This window comes from Plasmodium gaboni, chromosome 8 (assembly GCF_001602025.1).
Source record: "Plasmodium gaboni strain SY75 chromosome 8, whole genome shotgun sequence".
In the NCBI taxonomy this organism is placed as follows: Eukaryota; Apicomplexa; class Aconoidasida; order Haemosporida; family Plasmodiidae; genus Plasmodium; species Plasmodium gaboni.
The window spans coordinates 721,010-742,645 of NC_031488.1; the positions used below are offsets into that span (position 1 = coordinate 721,010).

At 18.4% G+C, this 21,636-nt stretch overlaps 7 protein-coding genes across 7 annotated transcripts in view; 5 read left to right on the forward strand and 2 right to left on the reverse strand.

Moving 5' to 3' along the window:
* Positions 1-1,120: 1,120 nt before the first annotated feature.
* On the forward strand, positions 1,121-3,004 carry PGSY75_0820300 (hypothetical protein; the record flags this gene model as incomplete). Its single annotated transcript, XM_018785328.1, has 1 exon — positions 1,121-3,004. One exon carries the CDS (start codon positions 1,121-1,123, stop codon positions 3,002-3,004), a length of 1,884 nt encoding a protein of 627 aa, XP_018642295.1.
* Positions 3,005-4,290: 1,286 nt separating this feature from the next.
* On the forward strand, positions 4,291-5,940 carry PGSY75_0820400 (hypothetical protein; the record flags this gene model as incomplete). The annotated part of the gene is made up of 2 exons (XM_018785329.1): positions 4,291-5,585; positions 5,766-5,940. The coding sequence occupies 2 exons, from the start codon at positions 4,291-4,293 to the stop codon at positions 5,938-5,940; spliced, it is 1,470 nt and encodes a 489-aa protein (XP_018642296.1).
* A 1,140-nt stretch (positions 5,941-7,080) lies between these two features.
* On the forward strand, positions 7,081-9,591 carry PGSY75_0820500 (C-13 antigen; the record flags this gene model as incomplete). The annotated part of the gene is made up of 1 exon (XM_018785330.1): positions 7,081-9,591. One exon carries the CDS (start codon positions 7,081-7,083, stop codon positions 9,589-9,591), a length of 2,511 nt encoding a protein of 836 aa, XP_018642297.1.
* Positions 9,592-10,851: 1,260 nt separating this feature from the next.
* PGSY75_0820600 (putative membrane protein) lies at positions 10,852-12,435 on the forward strand (the record flags this gene model as incomplete). The annotated part of the gene is made up of 3 exons (XM_018785331.1): positions 10,852-11,323; positions 11,457-11,871; positions 11,955-12,435. 3 exons carry the CDS (start codon positions 10,852-10,854, stop codon positions 12,433-12,435), a joined length of 1,368 nt encoding a protein of 455 aa, XP_018642298.1.
* Positions 12,436-13,847: 1,412 nt separating this feature from the next.
* On the forward strand, positions 13,848-17,109 carry PGSY75_0820700 (2-oxoglutarate dehydrogenase E1 component; the record flags this gene model as incomplete). Its single annotated transcript, XM_018785332.1, has 2 exons — positions 13,848-14,005; positions 14,145-17,109. 2 exons carry the CDS (start codon positions 13,848-13,850, stop codon positions 17,107-17,109), a joined length of 3,123 nt encoding a protein of 1,040 aa, XP_018642299.1.
* Positions 17,110-17,626: 517 nt separating this feature from the next.
* On the reverse strand, positions 17,627-19,999 carry PGSY75_0820800 (hypothetical protein; the record flags this gene model as incomplete). Its single annotated transcript, XM_018785333.1, has 1 exon — positions 17,627-19,999. One exon carries the CDS (start codon positions 19,997-19,999, stop codon positions 17,627-17,629), a length of 2,373 nt encoding a protein of 790 aa, XP_018642300.1.
* A 680-nt stretch (positions 20,000-20,679) lies between these two features.
* Positions 20,680-21,636, reverse strand: part of PGSY75_0820900 (hypothetical protein) — a gene marked incomplete at both ends in the record, with an annotated part of 4,934 nt that continues 3,977 nt past the window's right edge. Inside the window, one exon of the mRNA XM_018785334.1 lies at positions 20,680-21,636. This exon is cut by the window's right edge and continues 455 nt beyond it. Within this exon, the coding sequence (XP_018642301.1) occupies positions 20,680-21,636 (957 nt within the window).

Genomic DNA, 21,636 nt, shown 5'->3' on the forward strand with positions numbered 1-21,636 from the left:
TATATATATTATTATTTTTTTTTTTTTTTTTGAATAGAAAAAAAAAGTTGATGTTATATTATATTTTATTTTAATTTAAAAAATATTTTTATACAAAAAAAAAAAAATATAAAATAAACGAAATTTTTTTTAACAATATATATATGAAAAAAAAAACATCGTCTGTAATTTTTATAAAAAAAAAATAAAAATATAAAATAATATTTTTTTTTTTTTTTAAAAAAAAAAAAAAAAATAAATAATATATAATATTTTATTTTAATATAAAAAATATATTTATAAAAAAAAAAAAAAAAGTTGATATTATATTTTATTTTAATTTAAAAAATATTTTTATACAAAAAAAAAAAAATATAAAATAAACGAAATTTTTTTTAACAATATATATATGAAAAAGAAAACATCGTCTGTAATTTTTATAATATATATGATATATATATATATATATGTATAAAGAATAAAATGATGTGATTTTATAATTTGAGACAATATACTGTTAAGAATTATAAATAAATAAATATATATATATTTTATAAAAGTGTATGCAAGTAGTGTATATATAATATATATAATATATTTATATATGTTGAGGCATACCTTTTAAATTTTATTTTTTAAAGTATTAGCATATATGAAATAGAAGAAGAAAAATAAAGAAATCTTACATATATAGATTTATATATATATATATATATATATATATTTTATATAAGATATGAGAAAGACCATTTGATTGTAATAAAGTTGAATATGTTTTATTTATAAACAATTATAGAAGTCACAACAAAAATTTTTATAAAACTTTGATAAAAGAAAATATGTAATTACTTGTATGTAATAATAGGAAGAATAAGAACAAGGCATTATTAATATATAAATATATATGTATGTATTTATATATTTTATGTAGCTATATTGTGTAAATACCACATTTATAATATCTTTATATGAATGTCTGAAGAAATTAAAATTACATATATATAATATATATGTGGTATTGTTTAATTGTTTTTGTATATAATCGTGAGTACATGAAGAACAAAAATATATTTAACCCTATATAGAATATATAAATAAATAAATATATATATATATATTATTACAATATAAATATGATAGGATGGAGGAAAAAATGTTACAGACACATATAACTTTATTATTTTATTTAATTCTGTTATTTTATTTAAAAACTTTTACCATAAGTTTTATTGATGTACCTAAAAAATTATTTAATTATATTAAAGTGTATTATTCTTTCTTAATTCTTCTTACAATAGTTGGATTCTTTAGTAAATTACTAGTGCTCATACGTATATTCATAACACATAATATAAACAAAATATTCAGACTATTATTAAAGAACAATATAAATTTTGAGAGTATTAAAAATGATATAAGATTTAATAAGAGTAGGAGAAGATTAAATTGTAAGGATGAAAAGAAGTTGATAGGAAATATAGGATATAATAAATATACTACTACTACTACTACTAATAATAATAATAATAATAATAATAATAGTAATAGTAATAATTATAAAAATGTTCAGATATCTAATCAGACAGGGAAAAAAAGATTCTCTCTATTTATTAATAAAAATGGGGAGAAGCAAAATAATAGCAGATTTAATAAAAGCGATACTAGCGATTTAATAAACCCATCAATGGAGGGAAGTAACAAATGTGATAGTTCAAATAATAACACAAAACAGAAAAGATCTAAAAGAACTAAACTTTTAAAAAAATTAAAATTATTAAAAAGGGATGATAACAAAGAAAATGATGAATATGATGTAGACAAGGAAATAAATGATGATAATAATAACTATGATTATTGTAGTGACGATAATGAGATAAATGGAGATATTGATAATAATAATAAAAATATGGAAGAAAATAAAAATTTAAATGAAAATAATTTAACATGTAAAAATGAACAAAATGTTTCATATGATAATTATATCGAAAGAGAATGTAAAGAATGTGATGGTGTATTAAATTTAAAAAATAAAATAATTCATAAAAATCAAATTAATATTGAGGATGAAAATAATGATGAATGTGTTGAAGATAATAAAGATAATTTAAGAGAATTTTGTTTTAATAAGAATATAAATGAAAAGAATTTTTATTTATTTTCACTTTTATCAAATATATTATATAATAATACATCGAATTGTTCGAACTTAAAGAAATCATTTGAAGGTGTTTCATATAACATAAATATTAATAATAATAATATGAACAATAATAATAATATTGATGATGGATATATGAATAGCGATATAAGCAGTGATACCTTTAACGATTTTGAAAGTGATAATAACAGTGAATTAATATCAGGTGATGAACATTTGGCTGATGCTCAAAAAAAGTTTACACATTGTAAAAATGATTCCATGGATAGTATTAATAGTTATAGTAGTGATAACAATGATAGTAGTGATAGCAATTATGATAATAATAATAATAATAATAAATATAAGTGTGATAATAATTACCATTGTGATAATATTTATAGTAGTGATAGTAATTATAGCAGTGATAGTAATTATAATAATGATAATAATTATAATATTCATAATTCTTGTAGTGTTATTAGAAAAAGGAATCTATCCAATAATGAAGTTATTCTTAATAATGATACTAATAACAAAATAGAAATTAAAAGTATTAATTTAAATACAAATCAAGAAACGAAACCATTAAAATCTATTTTAAAAAAATGTAATAATACATCTTCTGATAAAAATAAAAATAATAATAGACATATACGATTTAATAATGATGTTGAAACATATTTTTTTGAAAAATATTTATTTGAAGATGATATATATAGTATAATAGATCCTAGAAAAACATTTTATAAAATACTTGAAGCTTATAATATAACAAACACAGAAATTTTTAGCTATTGCAATATGCGTCATAATTTAAATGTAGTGTTTAATGATATAATTAATTCAGTTTTTATTTATAAGGATAAAATAGTTAAAAAGTTTTAACTTTTTTTTTTTTTTTTTTTTTTATCTACATATAATAATATTTTAGAATGTTTTTGTTGATATTTATATTAATAATAAATAGATAATATATTATATTCTCCCTATTATATATATATATATATATATATATATATATATATTTGTATATTTATTTATAATATCTTTCCTTGTGCTGATATTATTATGTATACTCGGCACATGCATATATGTTTTGTGTAAGAATAGTAATAAATATATAATATATATATATAGAATATTTTATTTGACATAAAAAAGAATTCATCTGCATATTTTAAAATTAGCTACTTTTTCGTTCATGATTTATATATGAATTTTTTTTTTTTATCTTTTATCCATATACTTACAGATATTATCATTTCATATTATTACTTTATTTTATTTTATTGTATTTTGTTTTATTTTATATCATATCATTCCTTATTTATTTATATTTTATTTTATTTTATTTTTTTTTTTTTTTTAGTATTCACTTTATGTGTACATATTTATTATAAGTGTGTGTAAATGTTTATTTATATTATTTTCATTTAACTATTTGTGTGTTGTTTTATTATTTTTTTTTTCCTATAAGGATATAAATATAAAAATATATATAAATATATAAATATATATATATATATAAACTTGATAATAATTTATTTTTACGTTTTAAAATATGACGGTAAAATTATATAAAGGAAAACGTTATTGAATACTCCTAAAAAAGATATAAATAAATGAAAAAATAAAAAAAAGTAAATGAGTTTGCAATTATATAATATAATATAAAAATTTATAACATATGATACGTAGAATAATATATACATAATATATTACATATATATATATATATATATATTTTTTATATATTATTTATTTTTTCATATTTTTATATATTTAAAATGTAACAGTTTAAATTTGAATTCATCAATGTTTAAAAAAAAAAAAAAAAAAAAAAATTAAAATATTTCAATATTTAAGAAATTTACAAATATATATATATATATATATAATTATAATTTGTTTCTTTTTTTTTGTGAATTATATAAGAGTAGTTTGAATTTGATCATGAATAAAAAGGATCATATTTTTCAACTACACTGAATCAAAGAAATGAGAAAAAAAAAAAAAAAAAAAAAAAAATACATATATATATATATATAAAATGATTTCATATTTTATCATGAATGTGAGAATTTCTTTAATTTCTTTAATTTCTTGAATATCTTGAATATCTTGAATTTCTTAATTTTCCTTTTTTTTTTTTTTTTTTGCTTTTTTGAAGTATGCGTAGATTCACACCTTGTGTAACTTTTTATAGATGTAAGTTCATTTACAACATCTTTCCATGTGACATAAATAAAAAAAAATATTTTTCGTCGATTGAACGTATTGAAGAATTAGAAAAGGTTATTTTAAATTATCATGAAAAAGAAGAGAATAATTTTTTAGGTAGGAAAAAAGAATATGAAAATTTTATAAGACAAGTATTAAAAGAAAAATGTGATGATTTTAAAACGGACAAAATATTTTTATCATCTTTAGATGATAATGATGTGACATTCTTAATAAATAATAATGATATAGAGAATATAAAAGATTATGTAGAGAAAAGAAATAAAGATAATATAATAATTAAAGATGAAAATAAATTATATGAATATATAGAAAAAATAAAGATTAAGAGCGAAATAATGAAAATATTATCTATATGTGGTATTCGTATATCACTTAATATATTAATATTTTATATGTATGATATTATATTAAAAGTAAAAAAATGTTTAGATTATTATGATAAGGATATTATAAAATATGATACTATAAAAGATAAAGATAGATATTATAAAATAGGTCAATATTATTATTATTGTGATAATAAAAATATAAAAGATAAAAAAAAAAAAAGTCTACCATTTTTTTTTTTAAACTTATATAAAGGTTTATCTAATATATTATATACTACATGTGAGAATTCTATGCAAACAAATAATAAAAAATATATATCTATTAATGAAGAAATAATAAATAGTTATAATTCAATAGATGATATTATATATAAAGTCCCAGCCTTTTTAAATATTAGTATTTTATTTTATTATATCAATACGTGTTTATATATAGATCTAAGTAGGAAATCGAAGAATATATATCTTCAAAATTTAAATAATTATATAAATTGTATAGCTGACGATGAAATGAACATTAGTAAAGAGGATTTTAATTATTTGGTTTTATGTATGCGTTTATATTTTTTAGTTTTTTCTTATAATGATATATTAAATATATTAAATGAAGGATCCAAACATTTTTTATCAACACTTGTGTTACTTCCTAATGATAATCATAATAATAATAATAGTAATATTTATTCCACACAAAATGATGATAATATTAATTATGAATATATAATAAATTATTTAAATAAAAATGAAAAACATATAGAAAATCAAAAAATATCATTATTTCCTTTTCATTTTTATTTATCTTCTTTAAAAAATAAAATTATTTATATATTAGAAAAGAATGATGATTTTTATGTAAACGATTCAAATGTGCTTCGCTCTTACAATTTTTGGCGGTATGAATTAAAAAAAAAAAAAAAAGGAATACCAAATATATTTATTATTAATATGTTATTTATTTAATTGTATATGTGTCTATTATTATATCATTTTTATAATTATCTACAAAAATATGTTATATATATATATATATATATATATATATATGTGTATTTTTTTTTTTTTTTTCTTTGTAGTTATTTTATTGCCCTGAAGGAAAATTTTAAATTACTAAGTTTATGTAAGAGGAACGAATATGTTGATTTGTTTAATGATGAAACTAGAGATTCGGTTTTATTAAAATATGTTAATAAGGATTACCTTTACGTTTTCAATCAAAGAATGAACTACACAAATGAACAAAATAAATAAATATATATACATATATATTATATCTGTTGCAAAAATATATGTTTTTTTTTTTTTTTTTTTGTATTATTTTAATCAATAGAAAAATTAAAATAATTTTATATCTATTATTTATTTATATATTTTATTTATTTTTATTTTTTGTTATATATAATGATTCGTCCTTGTGAAAATAAAAATTTTTATTATTTCAGGAAGACACAATAAAAAAATAAATAAATAAATAAATAAATAAATAAATAAATATGCAGTAGTATATATTAAAATTATTATATTCTTATAACTATGAGATAATATATTTCTACTTATTTTTAGAATATGTTATCATTAATTATAATACAATATAGAAAAAGAAATAATAAAATTATAAAAATAAAAAATATATATATATATATATATATATATATATATAATAATAAATATGTATATATAATATTTATATTTGTCCCTTTTAAATATATAATATATATAATAAAATTTTGTGCATATTAAAAAAAGTATATAAATAAAAACAGTAAACATTTAAATGCATTTTATATTATATAAAATAATTATATATATATATATATTTAAATTAACATATACATTATATATATATAATATAATTTATTATATATGTAGAACGAATTTTTGCTCTTTTATTTATTTTTCCAAAAAAAAAAAAAAAAAAAAAAAAAAAAATATACATATAAATTATATATATATATATATATATATATAATATTCATATATAAAATAATTTTAATACCCAACTTGTTAAAATTTCTTTATACTATATTATATTATATAAAATTTTTTTTTTTTTTTCGTTGATATGAATAAATAAATAAATAAAAATATTATATATATAATATACTTACCATTATGTGATAATTATATTTTTATTTTTCCGTATTGTTTTTTAATTAAAAAATTTGTACTTTTTATATAATAAAAAAAAAAATTTGTTTTAAAATATAATATATATATATATATATATATATATGTATATATAATTTGATCACGCCTTAAGCATTTAAAAAAAAAATATATATATGTACATATTATATATATTTTTTAATATAATTATGTATACATTCATTTTATAAGATATTATTAAATTTATTTATTTATTGATTTATTTATGATATATTTTTTGATAACATGAGTTATAATAACAATTATGTAGATTACAATATTCACGGTCGACGAAAAATTAACAATGCAAATAATAAGGAGGAAGAAAATTCTTGGAGTAATATGAGTTACAACAAAGGTAACCATATGAATAGTAATGTAATGAAAAGAGGGGGACATATGGATATAACAAATAATAAAAATTTTATGGATATAAATATTAATGATATGAATAATATGAATAGTATGAATAATATGAATAGTATGAATAATGTGAATAGTATGAATAATGTGAATAATATGAATAATGTGAATAATATGAATAATGTGAACAATTTCAATAATTTTTATAGTGGAAGCACTCCTCATATTAGTAATAGAGAAAATGAGGAGTCAGCTCATTTATTAAATAAAAAGAATTTACAGTTAGATAATACTTATGTTAATAATTTGATTAATCCAAATGATAACGTTAGTCATCCTTTCGCAAATAGCATAAACAAAAATATGTCTTCATCAAATTATGTGTCAGCTCATCCAATTATAGGCAGAAATAAAACAAAGGATATTTCAAATAGTAGTTATAATAATAGAAATAATACAAGTACAATAAATAATAATAATAGCAATAATAGTAATATTTTTAATAATAATGATAATAGAAAATTTTCATATATCAATAATTCAAACACAACAATGATGAAACAATCCAGTATAATATTAAATAATAATAGTAATAATAATAATAATAATAATGCTACAAATAATTTAGTTAATACCACTTTTAATGTAAATAATAAAGTTTCTAGTCATAGCAATTTATTATATAATAATAAAAATTTTTCAAATAATAATAACAATGATTATTTTCAAAATAATAATAACCCCATTAGTAACTCCAACGTGGGGATACAACAAAATTATTCTAACCAATTTTTAAAAAATAACGATTCAAAGGAAGGAAGAAATGTAATTGTATCTGATAATCTTTCTTTTGTTAATAATGTTAAAACTGATAATGATTTAAATAATAAGAATATATTTAATAATTATAAACAAAATTATAATGATCAAAATTTCGAACAAAATAATATGAACATATCAGGTAATAATAACAACAAATTTAATAATAATATGAACAGTTCAGGTGATAGTAGTTTTGTTGGAAGTGTAGTAAGTGGTGTTATAGGATCGACTGCATCAAGTTTTTTTCAAAATAAATTCTTAAATAATAAAGAGAATAATACAAGTAGTGATAAAGGTATTGTTCATAATATATTTGAAAGATTAACAAATGATAAAGAATCTAAAAATGAGATAAATAATTTGGTTCAACAAAAAGTGGCAAATATGGTAATGAATGAAATAGAAAAAAAAATTGAAATAAATCAGACAAGTTTTATATGTAATAAATTATCTGTATTGAGAGAATATTTTGATGTAACTCATTCATATGTTATTCAGAAAATATTATTTATATTGGTTCCATATATATATATAAGAAAGGCATTATGTGAATCAAGAACATATTATGTATATACACATTTGAAAAGAAAAATGGAATCATCTGAAAAAAATAAAACCTTCAATTCTGCATTTATATTAAATAATAATAATAATAATAATAATAATTTTAGTAGGCCCAATTCAAGTATGAATAATGAATATGCCTCACAAGGAGGAAGTTTTTTTTATAATGATAAGAATAAAGGATATATGAGTATTACCAATAATATTAACAACAATAATAATAATAATAGTAATAATAATAATAATAATAGTAGTAGTAGTAATAATAATATGGTAAGAAATAATTCAAATGATATTAATTATGTAGATTATAGCAATGTAGGTATTTTTAAAGCAGATTTATATATCCCCTTAATGTCAAGTATCACTTATATATTATTATATACACTAACAATTACTGCACAAAAAAAAAATTCCACTTTTAATCCTGATAATTTATTTAATATATCATCTTATGTATTTATCTTACTATTTCTTGAAACAGTTATTATAAAATTTTTATTTTTATTAACATGCAGAGATATTAATTTATCCTTTTTACATATTCTTTCTTTTATATCATATAAATTTGTTATTATGTGTGCTTTAATTATAACCAAAATATTTTTTTATTTTCTTTATTTTCTTTATGCGTCTGTCTTTGGAGGTGCAGGTACATTTCCTGATATGAACATGAAAAATAATCTTCATGCGAATAAAAAAATGTTATCAAATAATTCACACAATACATTCAAAAATATGAATTATCAAAGCATTAGTAAATTTAGTCCATTCAATATTATTTTATTTTTAAATAGTATGACAACATACAGATTAACCCAATTATATTTTTATATAACTGTCACTATACAGATGATACAAATATTTAAGTCAATACATTTATATATACATGACAATAATTCTAATTTGTCAGATAAGGTTAATATCAAAAGGATTAATGTGCTTATACTTATATTTTCTTTGTCACAAATATTTTTATGCTGGATACTAACACCATCTTTTACATAAAAATGGGGATTTATACATATATAAAGAAGAAAGGAAAAGGGAAAAAGGAAAAAGAAAAAAGCCATGAATGAATCTAAATATTTTAATTAATCAGGAATTTTTTTTTTTTTTTTAATTTAAAAATATGAAAATATGAAAATGTGAAATTTTTTTTATATATGTGATTTATTATATATATATATATTTTTGTGCATTATATAATTTTTTCAGGTATCATGTATAAATATATGCATAAAAATATGAGATATATTATTTATATATATCATTTTATAATTTTAATATTTTATTTTTTTTTTTTTTTTTGTGGCCTTCAAAGATTCATTGTTGTAAATGTATTAATAATAAAACAAATTATCTCATTAAACATAAAATTAATTTTTTTTTTTTTTTTTTAAATATAAGTCAATTATTATATATTATTGTAAAATAATAAAAAAGAAAAAAAACAGAAAAGAATATATATTTTAGGTGTATTATTTATTATTATGTTATTCTAAGAATAGAATATATTAAGGCTATATTTTATTCATACCTCTTATGATGAAATTGTATATTATATATATATATGCACATTTTTTATATTACTTTATAATTATATATATATATATATATATATATAATATTTTTTTTTTTTTTTAGGTGCCTTACTTATAATTTAAGGCATACATAATTTTATCATATTTATTATTCTTATTAGTTTTTAATTTTTTTTTTTTTTTTTTTTTACTTAATTTTCATACGTATAGTTTTTATGGTTCAACAAATTTTATAAGGAACATAATAAAAATGAAAAATGATAAATGAAAAATGAAAAATATTTTTTCAAGTCTTTTTTTTTTTTTTTTGTGATATATTATATATATATATATATATAATACACATTTATTATATTATATTATATTATAATTTTTTATTCTCCTGATGCGAGTCGGATTATATATATATATATATATATATATATATTTTTTTTTTTTTAAATAAAGGGAAATAAGAAAATAGACAAGGAGATAATAGAATCTTATATAATGAAAAAGAAAAAAATAAAAAAAATTCATATTTTTTTAAATGATTATTTATATATAATTTTTTTGGAAAAATGTCGCATAAAAAAAAAAATTAATATAAATGAATAAATATTAATAAATAGATATAAATGAATAAATATTAATAAATAGATATAAATGAATAAATATAAATAAATAAATATAAATAAATATACAGATAAAATATATAAAATGTGAGTCGTGTTATAAAAATAAAATGAATCTCTTTAACTTTCTGATATTTTTGTTACTTTTATTTTTTATAAACTTATTTTTTGTCAAGTCTAATTTTAAGAACGATGAAAGTTACAATATACCACTCAATACATTATTTAATAAAGGCAAGAATATAAGGAAAAGAGTATGTAATGAGTGTTTTTATAAAAATGAAGTTAGTTTAATATTTAATAGTTGTAAAGTATTAGAAAATATGAAAAATAATAATCTCAATAAAGCTAAAATAATGTCCTTTATTAGACAATCTCCAAAAATGATAAAAAATTATGTTACCTTGAAATATAAATCCAGATTATCTGAGATCCTTTCTGCTAAGTATCTAAAAAAATTTATATCATCTAAAAAAATGTTAATATTCGATGTATTATTTTTATTATGGAAGACATATTTTAAGTATAATGTAGTGCTTAGTATCTTGGCTTTATTTAAGACCATCTTTATACGATTTCTGGGTAATCAAAAAAAAAATAAAATAACAAATAAATTGATATAAATATAAATATATATAAATACATATATATATATATATATATATATATATATATATATATTTTTTTTTTTTTTTTTTTTTTTTTTTTTTTATAGCTGTTTATATTATCCAACTTTTGTCTTCCTTCTTATTATTTCATTATATAAACATGTTTTCACAAAGGACACAAGCATACATACTTTTCATAAGTGGGTCAAATTATAGTTCAAGAATTATAGGATTTTTTCAATTAAATATAATTAATTATTATGTTAATATATTTAGTGAGGCTGTCCAAATTGCTATTATTCGTATTTTATTTAATCAATATGAAGCCGAAAAGATAAAATCTATTTTATATAACAGTACTGATTATTTTATTAACACAACGTTGACAAATAAATATTCTATTATGTATCAGTGCACCAAACGATTTGTTATTTCAAGATTTAATAAGTTGAGCTTATTTACTTTTAATTACTTGAGATATTTTGTACTAACTAATTTGTTTTTTAAGCTTTTCAACGGAACGTAAGAAAATAAAATAATACCATGATTATATAAATAAATAAATATATATATATATATATATATATATATATTTTTCATTATAGGTATAATAAATACTCTCCTAGTGATGTGAAAATGCCAGGAGTTTATTCAGACAAAAGGAAGAGCCTGAATAAAGATATGAAATATGCAACTAAAAGAGAAATAAATATTTTAAAAAATTTTTGTAAAGATACTGGATGTCATACATGTGGTATGACATGTCATGAAAAGTTTATAGGTGATCATCAACCTCCAGTTCAAATTATAAAAGATATGGTTAATTATTATAAAAAAAGAAAATTTATATTATATTTCTTAAAATTATTTAAATTATATGATACAAAGCAACGTTTATATCCTCAATGTGTGAGATGTTCACAATTACAATCAGCATCTGTACGTTGTAAAAAATTAAGACTTATACCACATTATAACACTATAAGGATGTTTCATTATTCATCTATATTTCATTTATTTCTTAAAATGTTATTATTGACAAACTGGAAACAAATCATTTTCTGGGATAAAAATAGCATAAACTGATTTAAACAAACAAATAAACATACATATACATATACATATATCTATGTTCTTGTATTTTTTTTTTTATTGTATAAAAATACCATCTTATAATTAAATAATCTTTAAAAATTAAAACGCGTTCATTTATTATCTTTTTATTTTATTTATTTATTTATTTATTTATTTATTTTTATTTTATTTTTTCATAATCAAAAATATACAAATATTCAAATTTATATATTAAAATATATAAAAAAGGAAAATTATGTGTTGTATTTAAATTAATTGAATATGTGTTTCATGTACAGTTACAATTCTACATAATGAAAAAAAATATATACATGTATTTCTTAATTTTTTCTTTTACTGCCTTTTTTTTTTTTTTTTTGTAAATATATATATATATACACATATGTGTTATAATTTATGTGCAATATGGGTTTTTTTTTTTTTTTTTTTTTTTTTTTTTTTTTTTTTTTTTTTTTTTTTTTTTTTTTTTTTGAATTTATGGATATTTTTAAGCTATTAATTACATATGTATAATATTTACATATGCATGTTTTATTTATATTTTATTTGTATGTGTTTTGCTTTTTATTTTTTTTGACTTTTTAAAAAATGAAATTATAAAAAGGAGTTTTTAAATGTATACCTTATGTTCTATTAGTATATTAAAAAGATTGGTCTAACAAAAGGAAAAAAAAAATATATATATATAAATATATATGTGGTACAAATAATTTCCTTGTAGCTGTAATTTTATGAAAATACTATTATTTTATTAAAGTTTTTAATTTTTTCTTTTTTTTTTTTTTTGAACATGAATTATATATGTGTAATTATATTAAGTATTATATTTTTTGTATAAAATATCATATATTTATATACTTATTTTATATATATATGTATATAATATATAATATATATTTTTTTTCCTCTCTTGGACATGACCTTAAATGAGTGTCACCAAAAAGATGAAAGTGTTTTCTTTATACCTATATAAATAAATAATGATATGGATATTATTATTTTTTTTTTTGAAATTATTTTATTTTTAATATTTCAAAAGGCAATGAGAAATATATATATATATTATATATATATATAATTAAGTTATAAGCATTTGTCATCTAAAAAAAATATATATATATTAAAATAGTCAATTAAGAAGTTGCATATGTAAAATTTTTATTTATTCCTTCTTATAATTATATATAAATCTGCATATATATATATATATATATATATATATAATACTTATTTATTTATTTTTTTTTTTTTGTTATTTTATTTTTTACCAAAAAAAAAAAAAAAAGAAAATTAAAAAGATATTTTGATATATAAATATTATAAAAAAAAAAAAAAAAAATACAATATTAGAAGGTACCACATATATATATATATATGTGTATATTTTTATGTATTCTCGGACGATGAGAAAATTTTTTTACACAAATAATTTGGTAAGAAATAATGGAAAAGATATAAGAACACGATCATTTCATTTAAGCTCTTGCTTATATGATTATAATTTTAACCCGAGTATGACCTCATATATTGAGAATAGCTATAAGATATGGAAAGAAGACAGGTATAAAATGGAACAGGCACAATATAGAAAATTTTAATCATATTAATATATATATATATATATATATATATATATATATATTTATTTTTTTTTTTTTTTTTTTTGTTTCATTTATAAACTTTTTTATTTTACTTTTTAGAAACAACTTACACAAATCATGGGACTCCCTATTTAGCATGTATCCGGTGGGAGAAATGGATAATAATAATAATAACCCTTTAAAAATAGATAGAAGAAATGATAATTATAATAATATTAATTGTTTTAGTGATTTGCCTATGAATAATAATAATCTTCGAATTACATATGTAAATAATGAAATGCTTGAAAAAGGAAAAACAGAAAATATTTATGATTTAGCTAGAATTGTTCAATTAATTAGATGGTATCAAAAGAAAGGTCATTTATATGCTAATATTAATCCTTTGCCGTTACCAAAAGAACCTCCATATACTAGTGTTTCTTATGAACGTTGTAAAAAGAAAATGTCTTACGTTGATTTTGGTTTCAATGAAGAGGACTTAGATAAAGAATTTTCTTTTGACTTACCATCGATTAGTGGTTTTTCAAGTAATGGCATGAAAAAATGTAGTTTAAGATATTTATTAAAAAGATTAGAAGAAACATATTGTGGTACTATTGGTTTTGAATATATGCATATAACAAATGAAAATATAGTAAATTATATTATTCAAAGAATCGAAAAGGACAAAAAATATGAATATGATAATAAGATGAAAAAAAGGATTTTAGAATATACTGCTCGAGCTTTTATTTTTGAAAATTATATGGCAGCTAAATTTGCTACTACAAAAAGATTTGGTGTTGATGGATGTGAAACATTAATTACTGGTATGAAAGCATTAATAAAAAGAGCTGCTCAATTAGATGTAGATAGTGTATTGATGAGTATGTCTCATAGAGGTCGATTAAATGTTTTATTTAATGTATTACATAAGCCATTAGAACAAATGATGTCAGAATTTCGAGGAAAAACTGGTTTTAGTGATAATATATGGGGTAATACTGGTGATGTAAAATATCATTTAGGTGTTGAAATTGATTATTATGATGAAGATTCACAAAGATATATACATATGGGTATAGTAGACAATTCGTCTCATTTAGAATCTGTTGATCCTATTTTAATGGGTCAAGCTAGAGCACAACAATATTATTGTAATGATATAGAAAAAAAGAAAGTATTACCTATAACTATACATGGAGATGCATCTATTGCTGGACAAGGAATAGCATATGAAACATTTCAAATGTCAAAATTACCAAGTTATAATGTTGGTGGTACTATACATATTGTTGTTAATAATCAAATAGGTTTCACTACATATCCAATAGATGCAAGGTCAGGAAAATATTGTACAGATATAGCTAAATGTATAGATATACCAATTATACATGTAAATGCAGATGATCCTGAAGCTGTAACATATGTATTTGAATTAGCATTAGATATTAGAAATAAATTTCATATTGATACAATTATTGATATTATAGGATATCGAAGATTTGGTCATAACGAATTAGATATGCCTAAATTTACGAATCCATTATTATATGATGTAATAGCAAGACATAAATCAGTTTTAGATATATACAGTAAAAAATTAATTGATGAAAATATTATTACTCTTAAAGAATTTGAAGATAATAAAACGGAGATATTTAATTTTTATGAACAGGTATATGAGAAATCAAAATCATTTGTACCAACACCTAAGGAAAAATATTTACCCCAATGGGAGCATATGGTGAAACCACAAAAATTCTCACCCTCTAGAAAAACAGGAGTAGAAAAGGATGTATTAATAAATCTAGGAAAAAAAATATTTACCTTACGTCCAAATTTTAATGCTCATCCAATAATAAGTAAATTATTTAAAAGTAGAATAGATAGTTTAGAGACAGGAAAAAATATTGATTTTGGTACAGCTGAATTATTAGCATATGCAACTTTATTATCTGATGGATTTCATGCACGTTTATCTGGTCAGGATTCACAAAGAGGAACATTTTCTCATAGACATGCTGTATTACATGATCAAATAACATATGAATCATATAATATTTTTGATTCTTTGAAAACACCACATACCATCGAAGTAAATAATTCGTTGTTATCTGAATATGCATGTTTAGGTTATGAAATAGGATATAGTTATGAACATCCAGATGCTCTGGTTATATGGGAAGCTCAATTTGGTGATTTTGCTAATGGAGCTCAAGTAATGATTGATAATTATATTGCATCTGGTGAAACCAAATGGAATAAACAATCTGGTATTGTTATGTTATTACCTCATGGATATGATGGACAAGGTCCTGAGCATTCATCTGCTAGAATAGAAAGATTTTTACAGTTATGTGATGATAGAGAAGATATAGCTACCTATTCTATTGAAAAAGATAATAAAATTATTCAACAACATAATATGCAAGTAATAAATTGTAGTAAGCCATCTAATTTTTTCCATGCACTAAGAAGACAAATGCATAGATCTTTTAGAAAACCATTAATTGTAATAACACCAAAAAAAATGTTGAAAATGAGAATGGCATTTGATAACATTGAAAGTTTCTTAACCAATACTGAATTCTTACCTTATTTACCTGAAGAACTTGGTCATAAATTAAAAGATAAAAAAGAAATTAAAAGAATTATATTATGTTCAGGACAAGTATATTATGATTTACTAAATTATAGATATACAAATAAAATTGATAATATAGCCATCGCAAGAATAGAACAATTATCACCCTTCCCATTTAAACAAATAATGAATGATTTACAGACCTATCCAAATTTAAGAGATATTATATGGGCTCAAGAAGAACATATGAATATGGGTCCTTGGTTTTATGTCTCTCGTCGTATTGAAGCATCTATAAAACAATTAAAAAAGGACAACCCAAAATGGAATATTGAAATTAATGAAGTACGTTATTCAGGAAGGGATGTATATGCAGCACAATCAGCAGGTGATCTTAATTTACATTTATATCAATTAGATGAGTTTTTGGTTGACGCATTTAATTTGGATAAGAAATATAACATGCACGTGCAAAAATATACCGATGCGTTATAAAATATTTTTTTGGATTACTATATGGGTATATCCAAGCAAAAACCCATAAATATATACAAAAATACAAACATATATATATATATATATATATATATTATATTTATTTTATTTTTTTTAATCACAAAAAATTTTTATCTTTAAATTAAAAATAACATTTGTAAAAATATAATTTTGAGCACCATATTATGTGCACTACCTACATATATGTATATATGTATATATTTATATGTATATATAATAGAAAGTTATATGTTTTAAAAATTCAATATATAAATATGTATTAAATATTATATTGTTAAAAAATTATTATAATTTTTTTTTTAATTAAAATTGTATTTTTGTGAATTTGAATATATCATATATATATATATATATATATTTATGTTTAAAAAAATAAGAAACTTTTATGTTTATAAAAAAAAAGAAGCAAACTATAACACAAAAAAATTATATATATATATATATATATATATATATATATGTATTACCATGTTGAATCGTAAAAAAAAAAAAAGGTTCAGTCTTGTATAGGTTCATTATACATATCCACTTTTGATAACAATCCATTTTGTAGACAATATTTGTGCATAAATTTAGAATAAAAATCTGTTTCTAAGCCTTTTCCATGTGTATGTTTTCTTCTAGGTGAATTTTGAAGAGTACAAGCTAAAAATATTAATTTATAAGACATTTGGAATGTTTTAATTTTATCATGAAATATAGCTTTTTGTTTTTCTTCGTATGTATTATATCCCCATTCACAAAAATATAATTTGATTTTTTTATGAATTCTTGAATCATTACTTAAAGCATTTAAATCATCATATTTATGATCGACGATATGTATCATAGAATTGTTATCATCATGAAATGATTTTATAATAATATTAATTAGATCACATTTTTCTTTTAGTATATTCATATAATTTAAATTATTCTTAAAATAATAATCTTTTTTTTGTGTTTTATTAAAATAATTTAAATAATTAATATCAATATTATATTTATCATAAATATAATCATCTTTTTCATTGTGTTTATGTTGTTTATTAAAATAATCTGTTTTAAAAAGGTTTCTTAGTTGAGTTATAATTTTATTGTATTTATTTGAATGATTTGAATCAGATGGATATAAAGTATCATATCCAAAAATACGTAGCAAATTATGATTTTCTTGTCTTTCGATATGTAATCCAAATACATTTAATGTATATTTAATAAAATCATAATTTTCTGTAGTAGACATTATATATATAGGTTTTTTAAAAATATTAATATTATGATTTATAATATCTATACAAGTAAAATTAAAAGTTTCATGTTTTTTTCTTTCTTCATCATTTAAATCATTACATATATATCTATACTTTATTAAATTTAAATATGCATTTTTGTATGTACTCATTAAATTATTTCTAATTTTATTAAATTCATTGTGTACATATTTAGAATCCAATTTGTATTTTTCATATAATTTCAAATATATATTATTTATATAAAAATCTTCAAATTCAGCACGAAAACATGGAAATATATTAAACAAGTTTTCTATATTTTTATATTTATAAAGAATATTAGGATTGAATGTTCCCATAGTTAATTCTTTTGTCAACTCATAATTATTTATATGATCACAATTATTATTATTATTATTATTAATATTTTCTTTATTTATATTTTTGTTTATTTTTATATTATTATCATATTCTTCATTTTGGTATGTTACACTTTTAGAATTTTTAATTTCATTTAATTTTTTGGCTAGAACATTTTTTTCATTTGATAATGCTATGAGATCATTAATATTATAATTATATTTTATACAGACATTATTTATTTCATCATATATATATTTAATTGCAATAACAAGATCTTCATTTCTTTTTAAATATTTATAAATATGAAGAAGTCTCGTATAAAAAAATTTGGGCATAAGCTTATGCAAAATAAATGGGTCTTTGCCTCCATCCCATTCATTATATGTATTGACATTATTATTGTTACTTAATTTTGAGCTATCATTTTTTTGATCCTTTTGATCATTATCTTGGAAGATATGATTTCCCTCTTTCTCAATAAAATCATACAGCATTAAATTGTTTATCTTCTTATTATTAAAAACAAATGGTTGTTTAAATATTTTTAAAAATGTTAAGAATGCAACAACAATTTTTTCTTGCTTATTTAAATTTATTACTCCATCGAAATTGAAAATAAACATATCATCTGGATAATAATTTAAAACATATGGCAATTCATAATTAGTATCTTTATAAATTAGTGAATTTTCTAGGTAACTACTTTTTTTATTTTGTCTTAATCTATATATATCATCACCTGATTCGTTCTTTTTCCTTCCCACATTATTATCCCTACTATTATTATTATTATTATTATTATTATTATTGTTGTTGCTGTTGCCATGTTCTATTGTTATATCAGCCAAATTGGGATCAAAACAAGGTACCTTTTTTACATCTTTTATTTCAATATCTTTAAGAATATTATATATACACAGCCCTTCATCATATATAGATGTGTTTTTTTCTGTACGAAAAATATTCACATTTAAATGTTTATTAATTTTTATATCTTCCTTTTCAAAATTAGTAATTCTTAAATTTTCTTCATCCCCATTTTGAACATAATTCTCATTATTATTATTATTATAATTATTATAATTACTATTATTATTATTATTATTATTATTATTATTATTTGAATGAACTGATATACTATATGACCTCTTTCTCAATTTTGGTAAGCCTATCTTTTTCAAACTATAAATGTACAAAATATTATTATTTAAATATACCTTTTTAGATAATATAGGATTTAAAAATATAATGTAAAGAAAAACAACACAAAACGGGAAAACAGAAAGGTACATTATATTATATATATATGAGGAATAATTAGAAGCATTATAATAAATAAATACATATACATATATATATATATATATATATATTTGGATAGGCTCTATTTTCTTTGTAACAAGGGAATAAAATATGATATTTAAATTTAAATATATTCCTTTTTTTGTTAAGCAAATAATTACATTTTAATTCATATAATGGTATATATTATATAATATATATATTTTTTTTTTCTTTCATACTAATATGTGTATCAATCAAAAACAAAAATTATTAGGTTTATAAAAAAAAAAAAAAAAATATTAATACATATATAAAGATGTATGTATAGTAATATTATACACATGTATATATTATATATATATATTATATATATATTTTTCTTTTTTTTAAAGCCATTCAAAAAAAGTAAAAAAATAAGTTTTATTAAAAAAGTAAAATTACATAAATGTTCATATACACATAAAAAAAAAAAAAAATATATATATATATATAATATAATTTAATTTTCGGAAGTATAAGAACATTAATGTGATGATAAATACATATGTATTTATTACATACATATGTATTTATTACATACATATATATTTATTACATACATATATATTTATTACATACATATATATTTATTAAATACATATATATTTATTACATATATATGTATATTTTTTTTTTTATTAATAAAATATCAATTTTGAGTTATATTATATACTGCATGGAGAAACCAATAAGCCTTAAGAAAGATTTCATTCTCACATTTATACTTTATTAAAAAGAAAAGATAATGTATTTTAAAAAAAAAGAAGAACGATATAAAATATTGATTATATATATATGGAAATGTTATATTTTTATTATTATAAAATGATTTCTGTATATAATTGTAAAATTTTTGTCTATCACTTAAAAGATTATATTGATTAATTTTATATATATGGTTCAAGGTAATAGCTGCATTATATTTTATATTATTCATAAAAATACATCCAATATTAATAAGCATATTTATTATATTATTTTCATCTATATAAAGTCGATTTGTTCTTTTCTTTTTCATATATTTTAAGAAGTTTAAGCTTTCATCACTACAAAACGAAAAACTACTACTATAACTATTATTATAACTATTATTATAACTATTATTATAACTATTATTATCATTATAATTATCATTATAATTATCATTATAATCATCATCATTATTATTTACTATACAATCAAATGAATTATTACTATTTTCATTTTTATTGTTACTTTCTTTTTTTTCTTCTTTTGATTTGATCTTATTCAAATTATTCTCATTTAATATATTCGAACTATTACTTGATAATTCATTTGTTTTATACATTCCTATCATGTCATTTATATTATTATTGTTGTTATTTGTAGTATTGGTTTGATTTTTTTTTTTTTTTTTTTTTTTTTTTTCATTTTGGCTAGCTGTGTCATGTCGAAAAATAGCATCAGTACTTTTATATTTTCCAAAGTGCTTAATAAAAGATTGATCATTTTTTAATTCATCAAAATAATAAGAATAACATTCCAGTGAATCATTATAATTATTTCTATTGAATAAATCTAAATCTTTGTCATTATAAGATTTATTTATTATATGATGATAAAATATTATATTATTACAAAAATA